Source organism: Phaethon lepturus, unplaced genomic scaffold (genome assembly GCF_000687285.1).
Source record: "Phaethon lepturus isolate BGI_N335 unplaced genomic scaffold, ASM68728v1 scaffold39468, whole genome shotgun sequence".
In the NCBI taxonomy this organism is placed as follows: Eukaryota; Metazoa; Chordata; class Aves; order Phaethontiformes; family Phaethontidae; genus Phaethon; species Phaethon lepturus.
Window position 1 is genome coordinate 21,391 of NW_010560510.1, and position 20,776 is coordinate 42,166.

At 41.8% G+C, this 20,776-nt stretch overlaps 1 protein-coding gene across 1 annotated transcript in view; it reads left to right on the forward strand.

The window, feature by feature from the left end:
• SMARCAL1 (SWI/SNF related, matrix associated, actin dependent regulator of chromatin, subfamily a-like 1) overlaps nucleotides 1-16,593 on the forward strand; it is a 37,051-nt gene extending 20,458 nt beyond the window's left edge. The window contains exons 9-16 of the mRNA XM_010293696.1: nucleotides 3,249-3,389; nucleotides 8,874-9,092; nucleotides 9,899-9,969; nucleotides 11,945-12,047; nucleotides 13,164-13,346; nucleotides 13,852-13,952; nucleotides 15,509-15,605; nucleotides 16,387-16,593. Of these exons, the coding sequence (XP_010291998.1) occupies nucleotides 3,249-3,389; nucleotides 8,874-9,092; nucleotides 9,899-9,969; nucleotides 11,945-12,047; nucleotides 13,164-13,346; nucleotides 13,852-13,952; nucleotides 15,509-15,605; nucleotides 16,387-16,593 (1,122 nt within the window). The remainder of the gene's footprint in view (nucleotides 1-3,248; nucleotides 3,390-8,873; nucleotides 9,093-9,898; nucleotides 9,970-11,944; nucleotides 12,048-13,163; nucleotides 13,347-13,851; nucleotides 13,953-15,508; nucleotides 15,606-16,386) is intronic.
• The last annotated feature ends 4,183 nt before the right edge of the window (nucleotides 16,594-20,776 follow it).

A 20,776-nucleotide genomic window follows, 5' to 3' on the forward strand; every position in this document is an offset into this window, starting at 1 on the left:
AAATCTTCTGTTTCATCAGGTGATTATCTCTAACATGGGCACTCTCATATTTTTCATTTGACAGGATAAGGTATTCTTATGCTAAGCAGTTCAAAATGACAGAGTAAGCAGAAACTGGGGACACAAGTAATTGTACAGCCAGAACCAGCCACACTTATTTAAAAAAGTATGTCAGTCTGTTAGCATATGGCAGAGCTCATGCTGTGAAATTCATTTAATACGGAGACAGTCATTGTATGTTAATGAGGCTCTTTGCATGTTCAATTATTTCTTTGTGGCATAATACACCCCACCCCCCCGCCCCCCTTCGAATCAGTTGCGTGCTGGGTTTTGACCTCTAAAGTAAGTGCTATCCGGGGGTTACCATTTCATAAATTATTCATTGACTTTCAAAAGTTACTTTTGTAAATGTTGTTACAGCTGTGGAATTAATCCTTGCTGGTGTATTATATGTGCAAGTGTAATGCTACAAAGCTACAATTGTCTTGCGTTACTTAGTAAATGAGGGCTACAGAACAGGTCTCTTCTAGTGAAGTCATTGTTAGAGTTCACTTAAGTAGTCTCACAAGTAGCTGTAAGAACAGTCACAAGGATACATGAGAGAGAGGAGTGCTGCTGGGGATGATTAAACTTCATTCTTAAATGCTAATGAGCAGCTAGTATTAGTTCTCCTGTGTGGAAATATGTGTCAATTGATTACAGATCTGGTTTGGCTGGAAAGTCCTTGCTGATCACTGCAGTCTTATTTTCTGTGCTGTTGTTCCATATTATTCTTACAGACCTCGGAAGAAAGAGGGTAAGCTCTCACTCTTGACAGCACAGAAGGTTAAAAAACAAGAATTAAGCAGTGATCAGCAGAGACTTCTCTGCAGGAGCAAATCTTTATTGGCATCTATTCAAAATGAGTTGCTACTAGAAAGAGAGATGTGAATCAAAGCCATTTCTTTCATCCAGAATTTAAGTAAGCCATCAACATAGAAACTTGTCTTCCTAGGATTTTTTTTTTTTCCTCCTTTTCTCTCTTGGGCTCCTTCTGTCATGGGTTTTAAAACTGAAAGGGACCCTTGGGATAATGAGTTAGACCACCTAGGTTCCACACAATTTTCTGGAATTAATTTCTTCAAGTTCTTCACGACTCTTGTGGAGCTAGTGTCTTTTGGGGTTTTTTTGTTTGTTTGGGGCTGTTTGTTGTTGCTTTTTACTTCTTGATTTGTTTAAAATGGTTAATTACGGAAGATGTATCACAGCCCTTGGTAAGTGCTTGCAGTGGTTAGACACTCTATCTGTTCAAAATTAAGTTGCGCACAGCAAAGCAGCAGCTGGACAAGTTTAGAATTGAAATAACCAGTAACTTCATTGTTCTCTCTTTTGATACGTATCTAGGGATTGGGGCAGGAGGCTGACTAATTGTTTTGACTACTGGAGAATTGGTGTTCCAGCCTCGTTTCCCATAGCTCCTGGGGAGCACTCTCTAAAGAGGAGGAGCCTTGAGAATGGCATAAAACCTTTCAAGACAGTTGGGTTTATGTTGCATTTAATATATTCCTGGTCTGTTCTGAGTGAACTTTTCTTGCTTTAGCTTGATCCAGATTTATTTCAAATGAGCTGTCTGTAATTGCATGACCTCCATGTTGTCTTTTTCCTAGCAATGGCCTTCTGTTAACTCAGAAGGAAAAAGTTTAATTTGGAGGTTCCTTGCACATGTGGGACTGGCTTGTCTTGCATTTCAGCAGATTTCTCAGGGTGGTGTCAGTTTACTCCTCAAAGGCTTCTGCAAGGCATCAGATATTGTCTAGCTTCTGCTCAGTTGTCCTTCACTGTTACCTTAATTTTAAAAACTGACCTAATTTCTGCTTTATTACTTTGTTTCCTCATGGGATCTGATATCTTTGGCCTCTGTGACTCTTCCCTTTTCAGTAGCATGGCACCTCTGTCTTGTGCGAACTAACTCTCACCTTCTGACATGTCCAAAAGTTTGACCTCTCCTCTTAGTTCAATAAATATCTGGCTATTTTATATGTTTATGGGAATTGATTGATCCGGGTGATGATCACATTTCCTTCTGACCTGTTTAGTAGGGATGGATAGAAGGCAAATCCCACCTTGATTACAACCTATATATAAAAATCTGATAAAGAGTCGTGAAATTAATTTCCGGTAGCTGATCTGTGAACTCTCTTTCCAGTAGATTTGGTTGGCGAGTGGATGAATCAACTGAATAGTTTTGGGTGACTGGTAGATCTTAGTGAAATGATAAAAGAATTTCATTTTCTTTTTCATTTGAATGCGAATGAGCTGTTGGTACAGATGTCACTCAAGAATCTCTTTGTTATTTTAATGAATCTGTATTAAACCATGCAGGAAATTACAAGGCATTTGTAATTTAACTACTATATGTGAATTTACAGCAGTAGAAATTCATAGCTCTCATCTAATAATAGAATTAGATAATAATAGAGGTATGAGGGTAGAAATGCATCTTGGAGGCTTTTACGTCTATAGTGTAAATTTTTTCCTCACTTCTTGGGAGCACCTACTTTAGATACAGGTTTCCTACCCCATTCTCATCCTGTCTCCCCTACAACATGTTTTACGATCTTCCTACATGATTTGTATTTATTAGCTCATGTTCTATCATCCAGCCAGCTGTGCCTAGACTCACCATGGCTGTCAGGTGGATGTCTTCTGGTTCTGCTTCAGGCAGCTTCACCTTTCTCTCCTTGCTAGCAGAATTTAAAAGGAAAAAGAACAAAAAATAAGAAAAAATCCTGCTTCTCTGGATCTCTCCTGCTTTTGTGAGAAAGACAGTCTGTTTATGGCTTACTGTAGCAGGTTTATTACAAGAGAATTTATTTTGGAGGTGAGGGTGTACATGAGAGGGTGTGTCATTTTCCTGTGACATCTGATGCCAAATGAAATGTTGAGCCAGGCATAAGATATTAACGTGGATAAATGCCAATTCAGAAAGTACTGTCATAAAAATTGATGTCCCCTTCCCTGACAGCATATGGGTAATGAATATGAAACAATATGGTTTGTCCTGCTTCCTAAAAGTTTTAAGCACTGTTCTTGAGTGTCTTCAGGCAGTGAAGGGTGAAAGTATCTCTGGAAGGTGAAGTACTCTTCTGTTCAGGGTGCTTGGACAAAATGGTTCTGGGATTTTTCTTTTGGGACTGCGGATGACTTCTTAGCAGGTTCTGCTTATATTGTAAGCTGTATGATAACAATGCTCCATTTTGCTTTCCCAGGCTGCGAAGAGAGTGATCTTGCTTTCGGGAACCCCTGCCATGTCGCGGCCTGCGGAGCTCTATACGCAGATTGCAGCTGTCCAGCCAGCCTTCTTCCCACAGTTCCACTCCTTCGGGCTACGCTACTGTGATGCCAGGAAGGTACTTCAGTGGGGGAGGTCACAGACTGGGACTCTGCAAACAGCATTTTATTTTTTTTTTTTTTTTCCAAGCAAAGTGGAGGCTTTTTCTTTCCTTCCTTCTGTCTGATGTTACATCACTTTTGAGAAAGTCTCCTTCAAAGTAACATTTTGAAAACGTTCAACCTGAGAAGCTCTAGGTGATGGGCCTGAGACATGGAGGCAGTAATGCTTCTTGTCAAAATCTGCCCTGAAAGCCATGGAAGTAAATAACCATAAAATGAGCCTATTCTAATAAGAACTTGTCCCCAGAGTATTTTAAATGGGCAGAGTAACTATGGGGTCTTTAAGCAGCTGCAGGTTTGGGCTAATTGCTTAAAAAAGCAGTTTCTAGTCTGCTTAGTGACTGTTTAACAAAGTAAGGCCTCTGTTGCTTGGGATTTCAGATTTTATACCTCCAGGTAAGTAAAAAATTAAGACACAGTCCATCTTTGTATTCCACCTTCTTGTAATTCAGGAAATGGATGTGGTCTTCTGCCTGTCTTGAAAATAAATTCTTATCTCTGCCAGCTGTTCAGCAGTGGTTTCAGCAGAGTCATTGAGTCTAGCCACTGGAACATCTTGGCTTTGCAGGAAGCCAGCATTTGCAGCCATGACGGCAGGTGTCTGCCTTGCTCTCAACATACAGGCAACTCAGGTGTACTTGGATTTGCCATCTCTAGGGCTGGTGTGTGTGTTGGGACACACGGTGCTAAGAGAAGATCTCTTGCTGCTGCCTATTGTACAAGGAGGCTCTAGGATCTTCTGTGTTGGTTGCATAGACACAAAAAGGGGAACCAAAGTTCCCCTGAGTTCTGGTTTGCAAAAAGAGCCCTCTAACCTGACTTGCCCTCCAGTTCCTCCAGGACAAGTATGTAACAGCTTGTGGCACAGGATGGCTTGGCAGTGTGAGCATGGACCTGTAGTGCATGAACTTCCTTGCTGTGCTTTATTCTTGAATAATCCATTTTACTTTTGTGCCTCATTTTCTGTAAGACTGGGCAATAACTTTCAGCAGAGTGATTGGAAACACCAAATCACTGTTTCAGTGCTCAAAAATATTTACAGAAGAACTGAACATAATCAGTGTATGCCATAAAAATAGTTATAGCCATTTGTAGGGCTCTTGTGTTTGCTTTTTCTCTTTTTGGGGTAGTTAACACATGCTGAGTTTCCATCAAGACGATTCATATTGCAGTCTCATATAAAGTTCTCAAGTTGGCTTTTTCCTCGATCTGAATGCCTTTTTTTACTTTCATAGCTAGCGTAGTGCCATTCTATGTATGTCCAAATGTGCAAGATAAATGAGCAATTCATTGGCTTTGGTACTCATATGCTGAGGCCATTGATTAAAGTAAGGCCATTTAGCATGCAGAATCACAGATACAGAGCTTGAGTTCTGGAAGATGACAGCATTCATATTAGCAAAGCACTGCTTTCCTGGCAGAGGGTAAACTTACTGTTTTTCCATCTGTAGTAGGAAGCGTATGGAGGGAGAGGGCCACATCTTCTGCTGAGCTTGATTTTTTTTTTTTTTGAAAGATTCCTGTCTGAACAGTGTCCATAATGCTTCCTAGAGGGATATGAAGAGCTGCAGTTTAATCTCATTGGTTTTCTGCAGTGAAAAGGAAAGTTGAATTGCAATATGTGAGTCTAAATAGGTCTGGAGTTTCATAAACCCTTTGAGGGTAAAGTACTACATGACTAGCTGTTGCTTCAATTATGAGGTGTATGGACCTCAGGTAAGATGTTGAATTGGATAAAAGAAATAAAATTGTTTTGCACGAACCAGGTTGTAACAGTGTATTCTGTGTAAATGAGTTTTCAACTTACAATGAAACTCAGCATGGAGGTCACAGTCTGTATCAGCTTCCCTTTAAAACCTCTGCAGGGTTTCTAGTACAATTTTGTTTTCTCTGTTTGACCTGCCTCTACCAGACAGTTGAACATTACTGGTCGTCTTTTTCCTCATCTGGGACATTTTGCTACAGTTAATGTCAGTAAATGATAAGAGTGAACCTAGAAGGAATTTGGTTATTTAGAGAAGTGGGGCTGCTGGAAATGCAGAGATGTGGATGGTATTAGAGGAAAAAATGGACAGCTGAATATTTGGTTGCCATAGACCCACTCAGCTATGAGTAAATTGAAAGGTGTTTTGACAATTGTAGTTGTTCCCTCATGACTGTAGTGTGTCCCTCATGTTTCTTTTTGCAGCTCAAACATGACATTATGTTAGGAGTTACATCCTCTTTAAGAACTGTTGTGGTACTTTTGCTGTCATTACTTAAACAGGCTCTTCTTTCTGTCCTTTGTGTGGCAGCATTATGAGTAGGTATGGAATTTCATGGAACCAGAGAGGTTTTGCAAGGCTTTTGGAGATCTGTCAGGATGAAAGGTGCTATGGTAGAAACGTTGTGGTGTTAATAATAAATCTGATTGCATTATAAGATTAACCTGAACCATTCAATTTAAAACTAAAACCTGACTAGTTTCTGTTTGAAGAAAATAGATTTTGTGACAGGAAATTGGAAATATCTGGCAGATGTGATTAGAAAAGATGTAAGATAAAAGTTTATCATTTTGTAATTCAACCTCCGAGCATCTGTACTCTTAAAAATGCAGCAAGTGAAATGTCACCTGCTTATTTACAAAATATCTTAAGTCTGTTTCCCAAAATACATGCTGTGAATTCATTTTTTTCAAACTGGGTGATGTTGGCAAATATTAAATTTCTATCTGAGCACATGCTCAGAATTCGTAAGAGTTTGGCAGCTTCTAATAACACTGTAATAAGTTACTGACTCATGTAAGATGCTGTAACACTTTGGTAAGAAAATCACAGTTGGAAGCATTTGTTCTGGAATGTTGTGGATCAAAGCCAGATGTGTATTTTGGCAAAATAAATGTCCCTCCTTTCTCTCTCTCATTTTCCACAATAGGATATACTAAAATATATTTTAATAATTAAAAAAATAATCATTTTTTTAATCTAGGTGCAGCACAGAACTGGCATGTTTCCTTGTTTGTAAATTGTTCCAGCAACAGTCACCATAAAAGAAATATAGTAATCTGAACATACAATAGGGATTTTGCCTGTATATGCTTTTTAGTATGACAGTAAATGGTATATTGGCTCTGTTTGTGCCTTGTTCTTTCAGTTGTGATGATGTTACTCTTCTGAAATGAATTGTGCTACGTGGACACAACACGTATGTATTGGTTGTTATGGAAGTAGAAAGTGGAAAAACATGGGCTGCATGAGTAGAATGAGGTAGCCTGAGGAGAGTGTCCAGGCCCTGCAGCAGGTCTTGCCCAGCAGCCTGGTCAGTGTTGATCCCTGCTACTTAGCTACTAGTACACTGAGCAGCGTGGGCAGAGGGCTTATGAGCTGAGTGCAACACCAGGTGGGTCCTTCTTGGTTCTGTACATCTGCTCTGCTGGGTCCACGAAGCCTGAAGAAATGCAGAAAGGGGTCACAGAGACTGGGCCTTCAACACTGTCAGCTTTCATGCAGCATGCCGAAAGCTAATAAACCCAGCTAGACTCAAGCCAGCTTTTCACAGGCCTGAGGAGTATATCTGCATTGCACTCCTGATTTCAGGGAAGCAGAGCTGTAATACCCATGTTGGCTTTTTGAGGGCTTGGCTTAGATCCAGGGGGACTTACTACCTGTAGCTGTATACCAGTGTGCTGTTGACAGGGCCAAAGTTTTAACTCTATAGGATCCAAACTGGCTTTATATCTAGGTTTGGACTTGTTTCCTGCTTTAATGAACCAACTATAGATAATCAGATGATACCATAATTACATAGGAGTAGATTATGTCAAATGAGTTTTAATGCTGGCCATAGGACAACACAGCAATAGAATTGCAGATTGTCCTGTTATGCCTCAACCCCAAGTAGGAATGCTCACTTACAGATATCAGAGAGGTCTTAATTGCCTATGAGCTGTTTGATTCCTCCTCTTTCTGTCTCGTAGCATGTTCTCATCCTTGTTCTGTCAAAACACCATCCCTTAATACAGTCAGTAATGTGACTAACCTCATGGCTGGTATGATTTATTTTTTGTCTCATGCACTCTACAGGAGGATGGAGGGTGGAGTGAATACTTTGGAGCTTTTTCCTATTTTACTTCCAGTTCTGTGTTGCAGCAGGTTTTTCTTGGGAAAGGAAAATAAAAGAAATACGGATTTTTAAAGTTAAATCTATTTTAGCAATTAATGGGATGCAATAAGAGTGGAACAGCAGATCAAATGGGTTCGTGCTGAGGCTCTTCATATCTCCATTCTGTGCAGTTCAGGAGGGTGTACATATACGTATGTAAGTGGTTACTTTCTGTTGGTATTCCAAGACCAGAGGTTGTATTTTTTGCTTTTTTTGGTGATACTGCCAGTAAGACTCGGAATTAGAGCTGTGAGGAAGATATCCCCCCTCCCTGGTTTTCAATATTACTGTAGCTGTATTTCATATGCTTGTTTGTGAAACTTCAGAAGAAAGCTATCTCTTATCCTTTAAGTCAGCATAAAAACCTTACTGGTCTCCTGTCCAAAAGAAAATTGTTTAATTTAAAGATGTTTCTTTTGGGGAATGTACCAATTTTAATGCCACTGTTTGTCAGCTTAGTTGTTCTTTCCCAGGGAACAAATGATACGCTGTGGGGTTACTAGTAGGAGAAGTGATGAGCTGAGATTAATTGAACAGATATATATCGTCTTCACACAGGATTTTGGAGGATAGGGCAGGTTCAGAGGCAAGTGATTTAAGGAGGAGTAAATGAAGGGTTTGTTCAGAGGAGCTTTGAAGTGATGATGCTTTGAAGAGACAATGCTTGGAGTGGTGTTTTTGGGCCACAGTTTATGGTTTGCTTGAGTCTGAGCCAAACATGGTAATGGAGAGACAGAGTATATCAGGAAGCAGATCAAGAGACAGGTTACAGTGGAAAGCAGACAATTTTGACCTAGCATTTACTAGGCATGTCAGACAAGTGTAACATCTCTGTGAAGGCATTTGTGTTAAGCATGTTTGTTCTCGTGCTGTTAGGTTGTGTCTGTCTCTGCTTAAAGCTGAGATAAATGTGTGTGCACAGAACAGCAGTGAATTCTGTTGGTCTGCCCAAAGCTGCAGGTGGAGAACAGAAATACTTTGCCATGTGAGGATGAATACCAGGGTACAGTGCTGTGGTAGGGATCCCTACTCTTCTGTGTAGTTCTCTTCCCTGCGCCTCCCGGAGCACTTGCAGGTAGGAAAAAGGGAAGTTTATAAGTAACCTTCTCATGTTGGGTGGATTAGTTTATACACTTCTATCTTAACTGCCATTTTTGTCAGATCTCTTTTCCTACTAACCATTAAGTTCTTGGCCTTGTCCAGTTTCCCTGGAAGTTTATCCTTACTCTTGGATTGCCTGCAGACCAGAAGAGTCAGTCTCCTGTAAGTTTGACACTAATAATTGCTTTGCTCTTTCCCAGATGCCATGGGGTTGGGACTACTCTCGATCATCCAACTTAACTGAACTGAAAATTTTGCTGGAAGAGTCCATCATGATCCGACGTCTGAAATCAGATGTGCTTTCCCAGCTTCCAGCAAAGCAACGCAAAATGGTTGTGGTGGCTCCTGAAGGCATTAGTGCAAAGACCAAAGCTGTCTTGGCAGCTGAAGCAAAGAAGATGGCCAAAGGATATGAAAATGTAAGTCAGAAACTATTTTCATGATGAGCTATTGGTATTTCAGGTACCTTTGTTTAAAACTATCAGTGGAAAAAACAGTACCCTGCATTCTGAGGAAGGTCAGAGCCATACCTCATATGAAGGCGCAGTGGGAGGCTGTTGAAGGCATAGTTTTAAATGAATGTACAACACAATCAAAACCTCTCAGCTTTTTTCCTTTTTATTTATGTGGTCTACTTTGTTGTTTTGTGTGAAATACCATTTCCTCTCTCTTTTTTCCTCCCTCGTTAGTCCTTTCTAATTGTCTTTGTACCACATGCCTCTGAACTTACTCTTCTGTCTTGCTTTGTAATCCCATTCACCCTATAAACATGGCCTTGTTGAAGCTGTGTTGTGCATACAGCAGCAGCCAAAAATGTGAAGACTGTATTTTTGCTTTTTATGTTTGTTTTTCTTGTTATGGATGGCAAATGCGTGTCCTAGGCTCCTAAGTTGCTAATACAGTTCTGTAGGAACTTAGGAGTTTTTTCTTGCCATTAAGTTGAGAAAGCATTTCCCGACTAAAAACTATGTGATATGCTTGTCACCCAGCTTGTAGGGTGGAGTAGGAGGTAGGAAGAGAGGTGTCAGAAATAGGAGTGTGTGAGTATCTGCTATGCCCAGTGGCGAGTAGGAGACTTCCCCCTCAGTTTCCTTTTGTTGTGTAGTTTTAGGCTGATCTTTTCCTAGTATAGTGTTTACTGGCAGCCTCAGACATGCCAGATCTGTAAGAAAGAAGGAGAAAAGGCATTTCTGAGACTCACACTTACTTATCTTTCTCTCTGCAGAAACAACAGGAGAAGGAAGCTCTTCTCCTCTTCTACAACAGAACGGCAGAAGCTAAAATCCATTCAGTCGTGTAAGCTGCATGTCATTACTTCATTCTTGCCTAGTAAAATGTGTTTTTCTGCTGAGAACAGTGCCTTAGAGATAACAGTGCAGGGACATGAAGCATAGCCTCAAGCCAGCTTAGAAAAAATTGATTTTAATTACAGTGCACTAAACATTTTACTCTCGGAGTTCCTAGGCTGAATAAGTCTTCTGGTTTCATTCCAGATACGGATCTAAACTGTCATTTGAACCACCTAAAATTACTTGGTGTTTGGGACTTGGATCAAGTTCCCTGGTCTGGACCTTGTTTCAATTTAAGGAGGGGGGTAGTACTGAAACTAAAAGTATCAACAGAATTTGAGAAAACAAATACTGCAGTCCTGCTGCAGCAGAAACCCTGAGCCAAAAAGCTTATGAGATGGACTGAACTTTAGTTGTAGCATGTTCTAAGGAAGTCACAGCTCCTACTAAAGTTCTTCCACAGAGCTCACATGGGACCTCAGTAGCGAAAATGTTCTATCATAGGTGTGCTTTTAACTCTATCTTCCCTAGGAATAATTTCGTTCTGTGACTCTCTATGCCCTTTCATCCTTAGCCTTTTGCTGGGACCGCAAAGGAGTTGCTTTAGGTCATATAGCATGACTTTTCAATAAGTAGTATGCTAATAACATGAAAACAGTTTACTTTTCCACAGCCCTCTGAATGTAAGGACCAGCTGATGTGCGCTGTGTGATTTCATAGTCTCAGACCTTGCTGCAGAATCTGCCTGTTTGGCACATAACTGCACTTCAGAGTCCCAGCGCTCATTTCTGTAGAAGAGTTTCTTCCTTTTATGTTAGTGAACAGTTAGAAGACTTTCTTCCTTTTATATCAGTTGCAAGTGTGAACTGAATGTAAATCCATGAAGTGCTGTTTATTTGACGCTCTGGTAGGAACTAGTCCTTTTTTTTCCTTGAGTTTAGTAGCATTTAAAATACCACTTATTATAAGCTGCTAATGTACAGTACAGTCTAGCTGATGGTATTGTCCTGTGATCATCAGCACCTCCCGTGTCCTACCCTTGATGACAGTGTCTTCCATTGCTTTCGTTGAAATGACTAGCCATTTGTCAAAGCAACATGGGAATGAGATGAACTCTGTTGTATTTAGCAAAGAACTTGGTATTCTTGGTGTTTGCAACAACTTTGTTATTCCAAAGAAAATGTGACATTTGTATCATCTGTTCTGATATTCTGATAGCTTTTGCTATACTTAATTACAAATTTTAGGCTTTTAGGTGTTTTTCAGGTTCCAGTTGACCTGATTGTGTCACAAGTTACTACACAGAAATGGGTTCTGTAGCTCAGCTATTAGTCCATGGCAAAAGCCAGGTGTTTTCATTTAGTTAACACTGTTTAACTGCGTTTAAAAGGAGTCTTGTTACCTTTCAATGGTCATTAGCCTGTATGCATATGGATAATTCTTAAAAATAGCTGATGTATTTAGATTGTTAAGCTGTAGTAAATTGTCAGTGTGAACCCTTGCAAGAAAAGCTACTTCTAGGATACTCCGATGCACGTTTTTAGAGACCTTTTCTAAAATAAAAACAATCCTAAGTATACATAGAAAGGATAATTGTATACAGATTAGCTTAGTGTATTGTGATTGTGCAAAAGTTAGAAATACAGAAGGGTGAATGAGGTTGTCAAATAAGTATAGATGGCCTCCAGTTGATTGGTCTGGGATGTCATGTTGAAAGTAGGATATAATAAACTGATTGATACACAAGTATAAATGTAGGCAGCTGTCCAGTTGTGGTGAAGAAAAATGAGTGGATTTTTCTGCAATGTCTTTTTTAATCTGTAGGAGGCTTGACTTGCTACTTGTGTTTTACTGCAACTTTTTTATGCTAGCCTGTTTCTGTGTATAGATGAACCATGTCTTTCAAATCTGTTGTGAGCAAAGCCTGTATTCTCTCAGCACATAATTTATGGGTTTGGGTTTTTTTTTTCTCTTTCATACAGAGAATACATCCTGGAGTTACTGGAAAGTGGGAATGATAAATTCCTGGTGTTTGCTCATCACAGGATAGTGCTGGATGCAATAGTTGCAGAGCTGGAGAAGAAAGTAAGTAATTGACTGAGTTGTCTTAACAGCTTCAAAGCTGTTGAAGAGTTCCAGAGAGTTATGGCCAGTCAGATAGTTTATGAAAGTTAGTGGCAGAGATAATTTCTACTTGCTGTGCTTCTGAATGTGCCCTTCACTGAGGGAGCTGAGCTGTCAGGATGAATGCCTCACAGGATGCACTTTGTATTAGCTGAATATCTTTTCTTAATTTAATATTCTTTAAACTCCATTGACTGGAGTTTAACAAGCCTGGAGCTTGTGAACTCTTGGAGGAGTGTTACCCTGTGTGGCCATCTCTGTGTTGTCCTCCAGGCTTTGCTCAGAGAGGGAGAATGTAACAACCCAAGTCCAGCTATGGCTGCCTGCCTTTATCTCTGTGATGCTCTTACATTTTTGAACTGGGATGCTGTAGGGAGACTTGATAGACCTGCCAATATCTCTCTGACTTCAAAAGTGTTTGGCTAACTATTCGAGTGAGACTTCCATAGATGCCCCTACAGAGTTCTGGGTCATGCTGGGGCAGTGTGAAGGATGGTTTAAGTTAATTCTCTGAACTATAAACCACAGTGGCAGTGGTGGCTTTGCTGCCTCTATGGCAGCATCCTCCAGTACGGCAAGAATGTTGGACACTGAAGAGTTATGGCCCTGCATCATCAAAGTTTGTCAAGCCTCTCCTGAGCCTACCACAGAGCAACTGAGATGTGTAGGATCCCATCTCCTCCCATCACAAACAGGGGAAGCCTTGGGGAAGTTGGAGAGGTTGTAGCAGCTTTAACATTAGTGCTCAGACAGCGTTCAGCTTCGTATTAAGCCAGTTGCCTTTCCCCTGTACCTGAGTTGCCAGCTTGTTGCTGTCCTTCCTGTTGCTCAGGACTGGTGGGAGACCAATGGGCATAAGAGCAAGTCATGCACTGTGAACAAAGGGGAGGTACATTATATGCTGAGCTACAGTGCCTCTGCCTTAAAGATGAGGAAAGCTCTTAAAAATACAACTGGTGCCTTTTTACTTTTCTGGTTCTGCCATGGGGAAGGGAAACAGAATCCACTAAAACATGGAAGGAGGATATGGGAAAGGGGACATAAGCCCTTTAAAAAGCATCTTCTGCCTTTTCACAGCGTGTTGATTACATTCGCATTGATGGCTCCACGCCTTCAGCTGAGCGGCAGTCTCTGTGCCAGAAGTTCCAGTTCTCTGAGAAGCAGGTTGTGGCTGTCCTGTCCCTCACTGCCGCAAACATGGGCCTGACCTTGTCTGCTGCGGACCTGGTGGTGTTTGCAGAGCTCTTCTGGAATCCAGGGGTATGCGTCCTGGAGGGACCAGGGGTTGGATGCTCCTTGGTGAGCGGAAACATTGTCACTTAGGAGGAGATGTAGTGGGCAGGGGACTTTCTCTAGAGTTTTTCTCTTTCTTTCTCTGATGGCTACTTGTCTGTGCACCTCCAGGTGCCTGGGCTTGTAGCTGGTTACACAGCTTGCTGGCTACAGAAGATGTTGTGAAAGGGAAACATGCTCCTGTTTCTTAACTTGACAGAGCTCTCAACAGCTTGTCCAGCCAAGACCTGAAAGGGACCATCATCAGTGCTGACCCTCTACTTTTGAAAAATGATCAGTGCCTTTTGGGAACCTGGTGCACCAGATTACTTCTTGGCTTAGTCTGTGTTTGAGGATGCAGGTGTTAACAGGATCCAGATGAGAAACAGTCACTAAGCACAAGAAATGAGATCTCCCTGTTTTTTGGTGCTTACACTATTTCTTAGATTATTTTCTTCTCACTTTATTTTCTTTGTCATGTTTTTACAAAAAGATTTTGATCCAAGCAGAAGATCGGGCACATCGAATTGGACAGACCAGCTCCGTTAATGTTCACTATCTGGTGGCTAAAGGCACAGCAGATGACTACTTATGGTAGGAAGTGAGAAAGACACTTTGGTTCTCCTGCTACCTATTTTCCCCGTTTGTCATATATGTGATGTAAGGTGCTTAATGTTAGTGCTGATTTCCACAGCCTGTGAGCGAAGGGGTAGTGACTGTCAGTCAGGGCTGCTGTGAGCTGGTAACATGGCCTGACCACAGTGGACATAACTTAAGTGGATGACAAGCAGGAGGAATAAAAGTAGTTATCTGACAAAGAAAGGGCTGTTGAGAGAAATTCTGAGAGAGTTGATGCATCTAAAACCTCCACAGCCTCTGTATAAGGAGAAGGAATTGTCTTAGATACAGCCCAAAACATTCATGTGCTGGAGTGCTGTGAAGTGCTGAGTACTTTCAGGCAAAGTCAACAGACACTGGAGATGGTTCAATGTATTGTGGATCAGGTCTGAGGAGCAATTTGGCTGCGGAGTGCTTGGACAGGGAGCTGTGGAGGACTGCACTCTTGCTTTCCTCTTGCTCTTCACTGAGCCCTTTGGATGGATTAAAACAGTGCTACTGACCCACCTCTGGAGAGTTGTGGTCTGAGCCTTTTTGGCTGCCGTGAGAGCTATCAGTGGACACTGGTCCTTAGGGCTGGGGAATCTGTCATCCTGGAATCTGTAATCCTCCCCTTTGGGAGGGTCTGAGGAATCCTTAGGGCTGCAAGGGAACTGACCTGCAAATGCTGGAAAGAAATTATCCACCATCTGGTTCATTTAAAGTCCAAAATTACATCTTTATTACCTTGTTTTAAAGGAACGAATGAACTAAGTGAACTTGTGCAGTTCCCAGAATATCATGATGGCAAATAATTATAACCCTACAATGCAGGGATCTGGAAACTGATAAATTGCCCACGTTTCATGGAAAGTTAATGACAGTAATTCTGCCTTTATTTGTGAAATGCTATCCGTGCAGTCATTAATGCTTATTGAGAAGGAAATCTGGCTCTTCAAAGAAGGACACTGGCATCCTTTTTAAAGGCAAGAAAAAGAACGAGACAACAAGGCTATTTGGTAAATGCATTAATTGTGTTGTGGCCTTTGTTTCTTTCGAAGTGTCCAGTCTGCAGGTGTGGTTGTGACCTTGTGGCCTCTTAGGACACTGATGGATTCTTCCTCCTGCAGTACATTAGGAGATACTCTAGAAATGATGATGTGTCTGTTCATGGGGATCACCATTGCTTACCTTGGAGACTGAACACATGGGCTATTGGGACTCCCTCTAGCTGCATCTTCTTGTTCTGACTTCATACCATTGAGGTTCTCTCAGTCAGCTAGTTTCCCTATTGGATATGTGTGTTCTCCAAATATTTGTAACCTGAAATCCTCTTCTTGTTACTTACTTAAATTGGATTGATTGATTGATATCCCAAGACAGCATCAATCGTCATAAACATGAGCAGGACAGGTTAAGGAACTAACAGGCTTTGGTAGAAAAGCCATCTTTATACCCATGTTACATCTTTGTTTCATCTACACATACTAAATGACACAGTGTCCTTGTATGATACTTTCTTCCTTTCAGTAGTATCTGTTTATCTCTCCTAGGCCAATGATTCAAGAGAAAATCAAAGTGCTGGGGGAAGCTGGTCTTTCAGAAACAAATTTCTCCGAAACAGCTGAATCCACTAATTACTGCCCTAAGGTAATTGGCCTGAAAGAATATCAATGGTCACTGGGAGAGGCTGAATGGGATTTGCCTCATGTACATCTAGATTGGCAGTTGATTGGCAGGCTGATGTTACACCTGTTCTGCCTTTAATGCCACAGACCAGATTCTGCAATTCCTCCCACAATCTGTGCCTTGACTTGGACTCTCCACAGAGTTCCCAAACTGGCTGCATGCAAGGAGACATGATAGCCTCCATAGCATATATATGTCTCCAAGATATATGTATGTGTGTGTGTGTGTGTGTGTATATCATTGTTCAGCTTGAAGAAGAGAAGGCTCCAGGGGGACATTATTGCAGCCTTCCAGTACTTAAAGGAGGCATCTAAGAAGGATGGGGACAGACTTCTTGTCCTATCGCTACAGGCCCTGCTAAGGGGTAATGTTTTTAAACTAAAAGAGGGCACATTTCGACTAGATATAAGGAAGAAATCTTTCACAATGAGGATGGTAAAACCTTGGCACAGGTTGCCCAGAGAGGTGGTAGATGCCCCATCCCTGGAAACATTCTAGGTCAGATTGAATGGGGCTCTGAGCAACCTGATAGAGTTGAAGATGTCCCTGCTCACTGCAGGGGAGTTGGACTAGATGACCTTTAAAGGTCCCTTTCAACCCAATGATTCTATGATGATTCTGTGCTCGTATATCATACGATTTATACACACATGTGCAGTGTCTCAGGGGGAGTGCCCTCTGATTGTTGCTTACTTTTATTTTTACATGGTGTATGCAGATTCTGTCTCTTCTGATTTCTCAGACAGATCCAAAGCAGACAACCATCTATGACCTTTTCCAGAGGACCTTCTCTGAGAGCAGAGATGACACTGATGAAGTTTTGCTTTTGGAGGCAGCTGATGCTTGCTGTGAGTTTGACTCTGGCAGTGCCTTGCAAGATACAGGAGATGAGACATGTTCAGTGAGTCCTCCCAAAAAGCGGCGTATTGAGGAGTTTTTTAAAGTGTAATGGCGACAGCAAAAGAGATGGTGGCTAAGAGATTCTTTTTTTTAATTAAAAAAGATAAAACAAAAGCAATCGGGTATTACTTTTTGAGTTTTAAGCTTTCTGTATCTCTAGTGCGTTTCATCTTAAAGGATAAGAAGGCAATCTGACAGTGTTGACAGATGAGCAGTGCACATTTTGCTATCCTGTTTTTTCTAATGACTGAATGGCTATGGGCAAGTAGCATGCTGCTTTGTTTCAGTACGTCAACTTCCACAGTTGTTTTGTTTAAAAAGCAGATAATGGTTGTCTGTCCACAAGGCAGAACTGCTGTGGAAACTAACTTCTCAGCATCTGCAGAGTGCTTTTAACAATCAGTCTTCCATCTCCAAGAATTTTAGTCTCTATTTATAGGAGTCAGTTCACTGGCAAAATTTGGCCCTTACTTGGGTCACTTACAAACTGGCTCCCTGGTATTCAGGTTGGCAGTGAGGAGAAAAGATCCAGACAGACCTTGATGTTTTGTGGAGGTGGAGAGAGGAGGAAGAGCCTCAGATTTTTGTCTGTGCAGAGCACTCAGTACCTTGAAACTGTGTAGTACAACTGTCTGCCAGGAGGTGTGTTTTGCCAGTTAAGCACATGTATGTGTGAGCACACGTGCTCTGGCCTCATCTGCTAAATCTTAGGACCTGCTCCATGGCATTTCTGCTTCTTGTGTCAGTGGAGGATGTGCAGACTTGGCAGGGATTAAGCCTGACTTCTCAGGAAGAGTGTGTGTGCGTGTGTGTATTTTCAAGAGTCAAGACTGATTTCCACAAATGAGTGAGGAGAGGGGGACATGTGCAGACTTTTGCTCTTGTTTTGTAAGAAACTGATTCTGGACTGAACTGTTTAAATAAAAAGTTGTTTTAAGTCATGGTTCCCAAGCTTTTGGTACTTCTTATATTTTAGAATTTCATCTCCCATTTGAACCTTAAGCTTGAGAAATATGTGATGCAGTGGAAATATTAACTTTTTTTAGAAATACTTACAATAGCTGAAGGATAGGACTATTTTGAAACACTTCCTCTTGTGCTTTCTAAAAAGCATCAACTTTCAAAAGGGAAACTCCTATGATACTTTGCTTATAGATAAATCAACGGCTATTTCCATAAGACGTTTAGGCTGGTACTCTAGGACCTCTTACTTGCTTCCATTACAGCTCAGTGCAGGTTACACTGAGAATGCCAAAAGCAGCACTGTTGCAGTGATTAAAATGCCTGTTTTTGATTTGTGATGGTCTCTATCATCCTCTCAGCCCCGTGAACTGGGAGACTTGAATTCTCAGCCTCCGTGCTGCCTGAGCAAAACTGCTCTTGGTCCCTTTCAGGAGCTTGTGACACAGTCACTGTCCCTTGGGCATGGCCTTATTCCACTTCATAGTGGTGATGCCTCTGCAAAAATTCTGGAGGCCACCTCTGATGTGGGCTTGATGTAAAGGCAAATGGCTCTGTTTGTTTATCACAACTGGTCTTTTCAGGCATTTCTGCATGTGTGGTTTTTTTGGTGGTTTTTTTTTTTTTGCATGTGTGTATTATTGCCAGTATGGTGTACTGTCATCCCCAATTAATGACTTTTTTACTTCTGGTCTTAGTACTGGAAGATACTTGGAAGTAGGCTGGTGTTAAGCAAATGTGACCAGGGAGTACAGGAGAAGATACAATTTCACAGAGACACCAGCTAGCTATGTTTTATAGCCATAATCTGTAGAGAAAGGTGGGGGAAAAAGCAAACTGAAGGCTTACATTTAGCTCCTGGAGGCCAGGGGCTAACATGCTATGCAGGTAGCATGCTGGTATCAGTGTGCAGATACCAGACCTCCAGTTAAGGAGGAAAAAGTTTGTGCTACAAGATCAACCTGATAATGACTGGGATATTTTTTCTTGCATCAAAGGATTCGATTAGCACATTTTCAGCAAGCATAATCATGGAAATGCCCTACAGGCTGTGTATGCAATTGTGCTGGGTAGAGACTTGCTTTTCATTCATGACTGCAGAAGCTGCTTTGAGGTGTGTGCAAGTGAAGAAGAGTAGGACTGAGGATCATGTGAGTGGCCAACTGGAGGAAATGCTTTATCTCTGGGCTTGAGACTGAGAGCTAAACATTGTTTTTCTTGCTCCAGCAGCTGACCAGGAGATAAATACACAATTTTCAACATTTTTAAATGTCTTTCTTCTTGAACACAGACTATTTAATCTGTTTCTAGGACATGTGATCTTTCTACTAGCAGAGAGGGCTGTTCTGAGTAAGGGGTGAGAATGTTGCCATCTGCCTACTGAAAAAAAATATGGAAGACATTATTTGTATACTCATATTGTCATCTCCTTTAGGAGTAATTCTCTTCCTCCTTGTAAAGCTACAGCTACTTCAAAACAGTAATTTTCTGAAATCTGCTGAAAGTACCCTTGGAGAATTCTGCTTCTCATGAACTCAATTTATGTTATCCATATATTGGTAAGTCCCAGCCTTGTTAGAGGAATGCTAGGTATACTCTTTCTTTGTTAGGGCCCATAAAATCTCAGCTGGTTTGCTGCAGAGTTACAAAGGCTCTTCAAGTACACTTGAGATTCACTTTATCCTTACTAGATGAAAAAGTGGAGAAGAATCTTGCAGGAAAGTGCTTTTAGTCATTACATCAAGGGATTGGAAAGACTGTGAAGGCCTTGGCCCAATTACACCATTAGTCTGTCATTAATATGATGAGGAGGTGGTTGGGAAGCTGCCAGCAGGCTCAGACAGGATCTCCAAGGCTTGCTGATGAGAATTTATACAAGGTAGTGTGCAGGTTGCCAGTGAGACCCACAGGCAGGGTCAGGAACATTCAGTGCTCTTGGAGACTCTTGGACCTGCCCATCGAAGATGGTATAGCTGTAACTTTTTGGCATTATCGAAAGCCCAGTAAATGGAATGACCCATCTTACTGGATCTTGGAGCATCTTACTGTGCCTGGTTACCTGCTTGTATGCCTGTGTCTGCTTTCACACATTTTAGAGAAAGGCATGTTTTCAGGAAGTATGCCAAACAAGGAACAACAGATAAAAATACCTGAACAATAAAATGGAGCAGTTTGAACTACATCTTCAGTACCTGAAGATGGGCAGCCTGGGGCATGCAGAGAGTTCAAGGTGGCGGACTGTCAAGGTGAGGGTTTTGGAGCTATACTTGTGTGTCTGCATTCATCCATCTTCTCAGTCACTTGGAAATGTGCTTATTTTGGCGGTGGTGGGAATGGCTCTTGTCTGAGGAGGGTGGGCTTGGTTGTTGGCAGAGCTGTCTGTAATACTGGTAGATGAAGGATATAACCATGCGCTGTACTGTCACAGCGAACTTTGACTCTGCAGATGCAGACTGGGGAATAGTAGCAGATCCTCTGTCCTGGATTTGTTGGCTGACTTTTTTTTCTTTTTTAACCAGTCACAAAGCAGCCAAAGGAACTTTATTTTCTTCCCTTTTTTTTTTTGTCTTTTAATACATTGGTATCGAAGATGTATCCTGTGAGTCACCATTATGATGAGAATCTGAAAAGGGCAAATATATTCCTAGGATGTATTGAATGAGATTTTGACTCAGAGGGAGGTGTAAATACCATTACCTAAAGACCTGCTGAGCCGTCATCTGGGAAAGAGCTCTGGCCCACCAGCTCCCAGGAGGAGAGCTTGCAGGGATGATCGGGGAACAGCGAGCCTGGCATGACAGAGGAAGTTAAAAATGTGAGTGTTCAAACCCTCTCGAAGCCAAGGGGGGATGTGGTATCTGTCCATGGACATCCCGAAAGTACAGACCCCAGCCATGGACAACTAGCGTAGTGGCAGGGTATGCTCTAGTCGTTTAATTCACTAATTCCCTTAAATAGGCTGCAGATGAGGAGGAGGGCTGTTGGGGGCCAAGGCAGCCAGTGTGGGTATGGGGCTGTCATGGGGGGAAAAGCACCTGCAAAAAGTACCCGGGGGCTGGTTTCTCTGGGTGGGGTGGGCTGGGCTGGGCTCCCTCCTGGGAGGGTGTCAGCTGCAGCCGGCTCTGTGCCTTAAAAAGCGCTCGGGCTTTACATTTCTTAATGGAGGTTAATGGGTCGTTAATCCCGTTATGAGCGCTGCAGCTCAGCGGCGTCGGTACATGTTCGGCTTGCCCAGGCTGGGTCCGAGTCGGGCAGGGGCCCGGCCGGGGCAC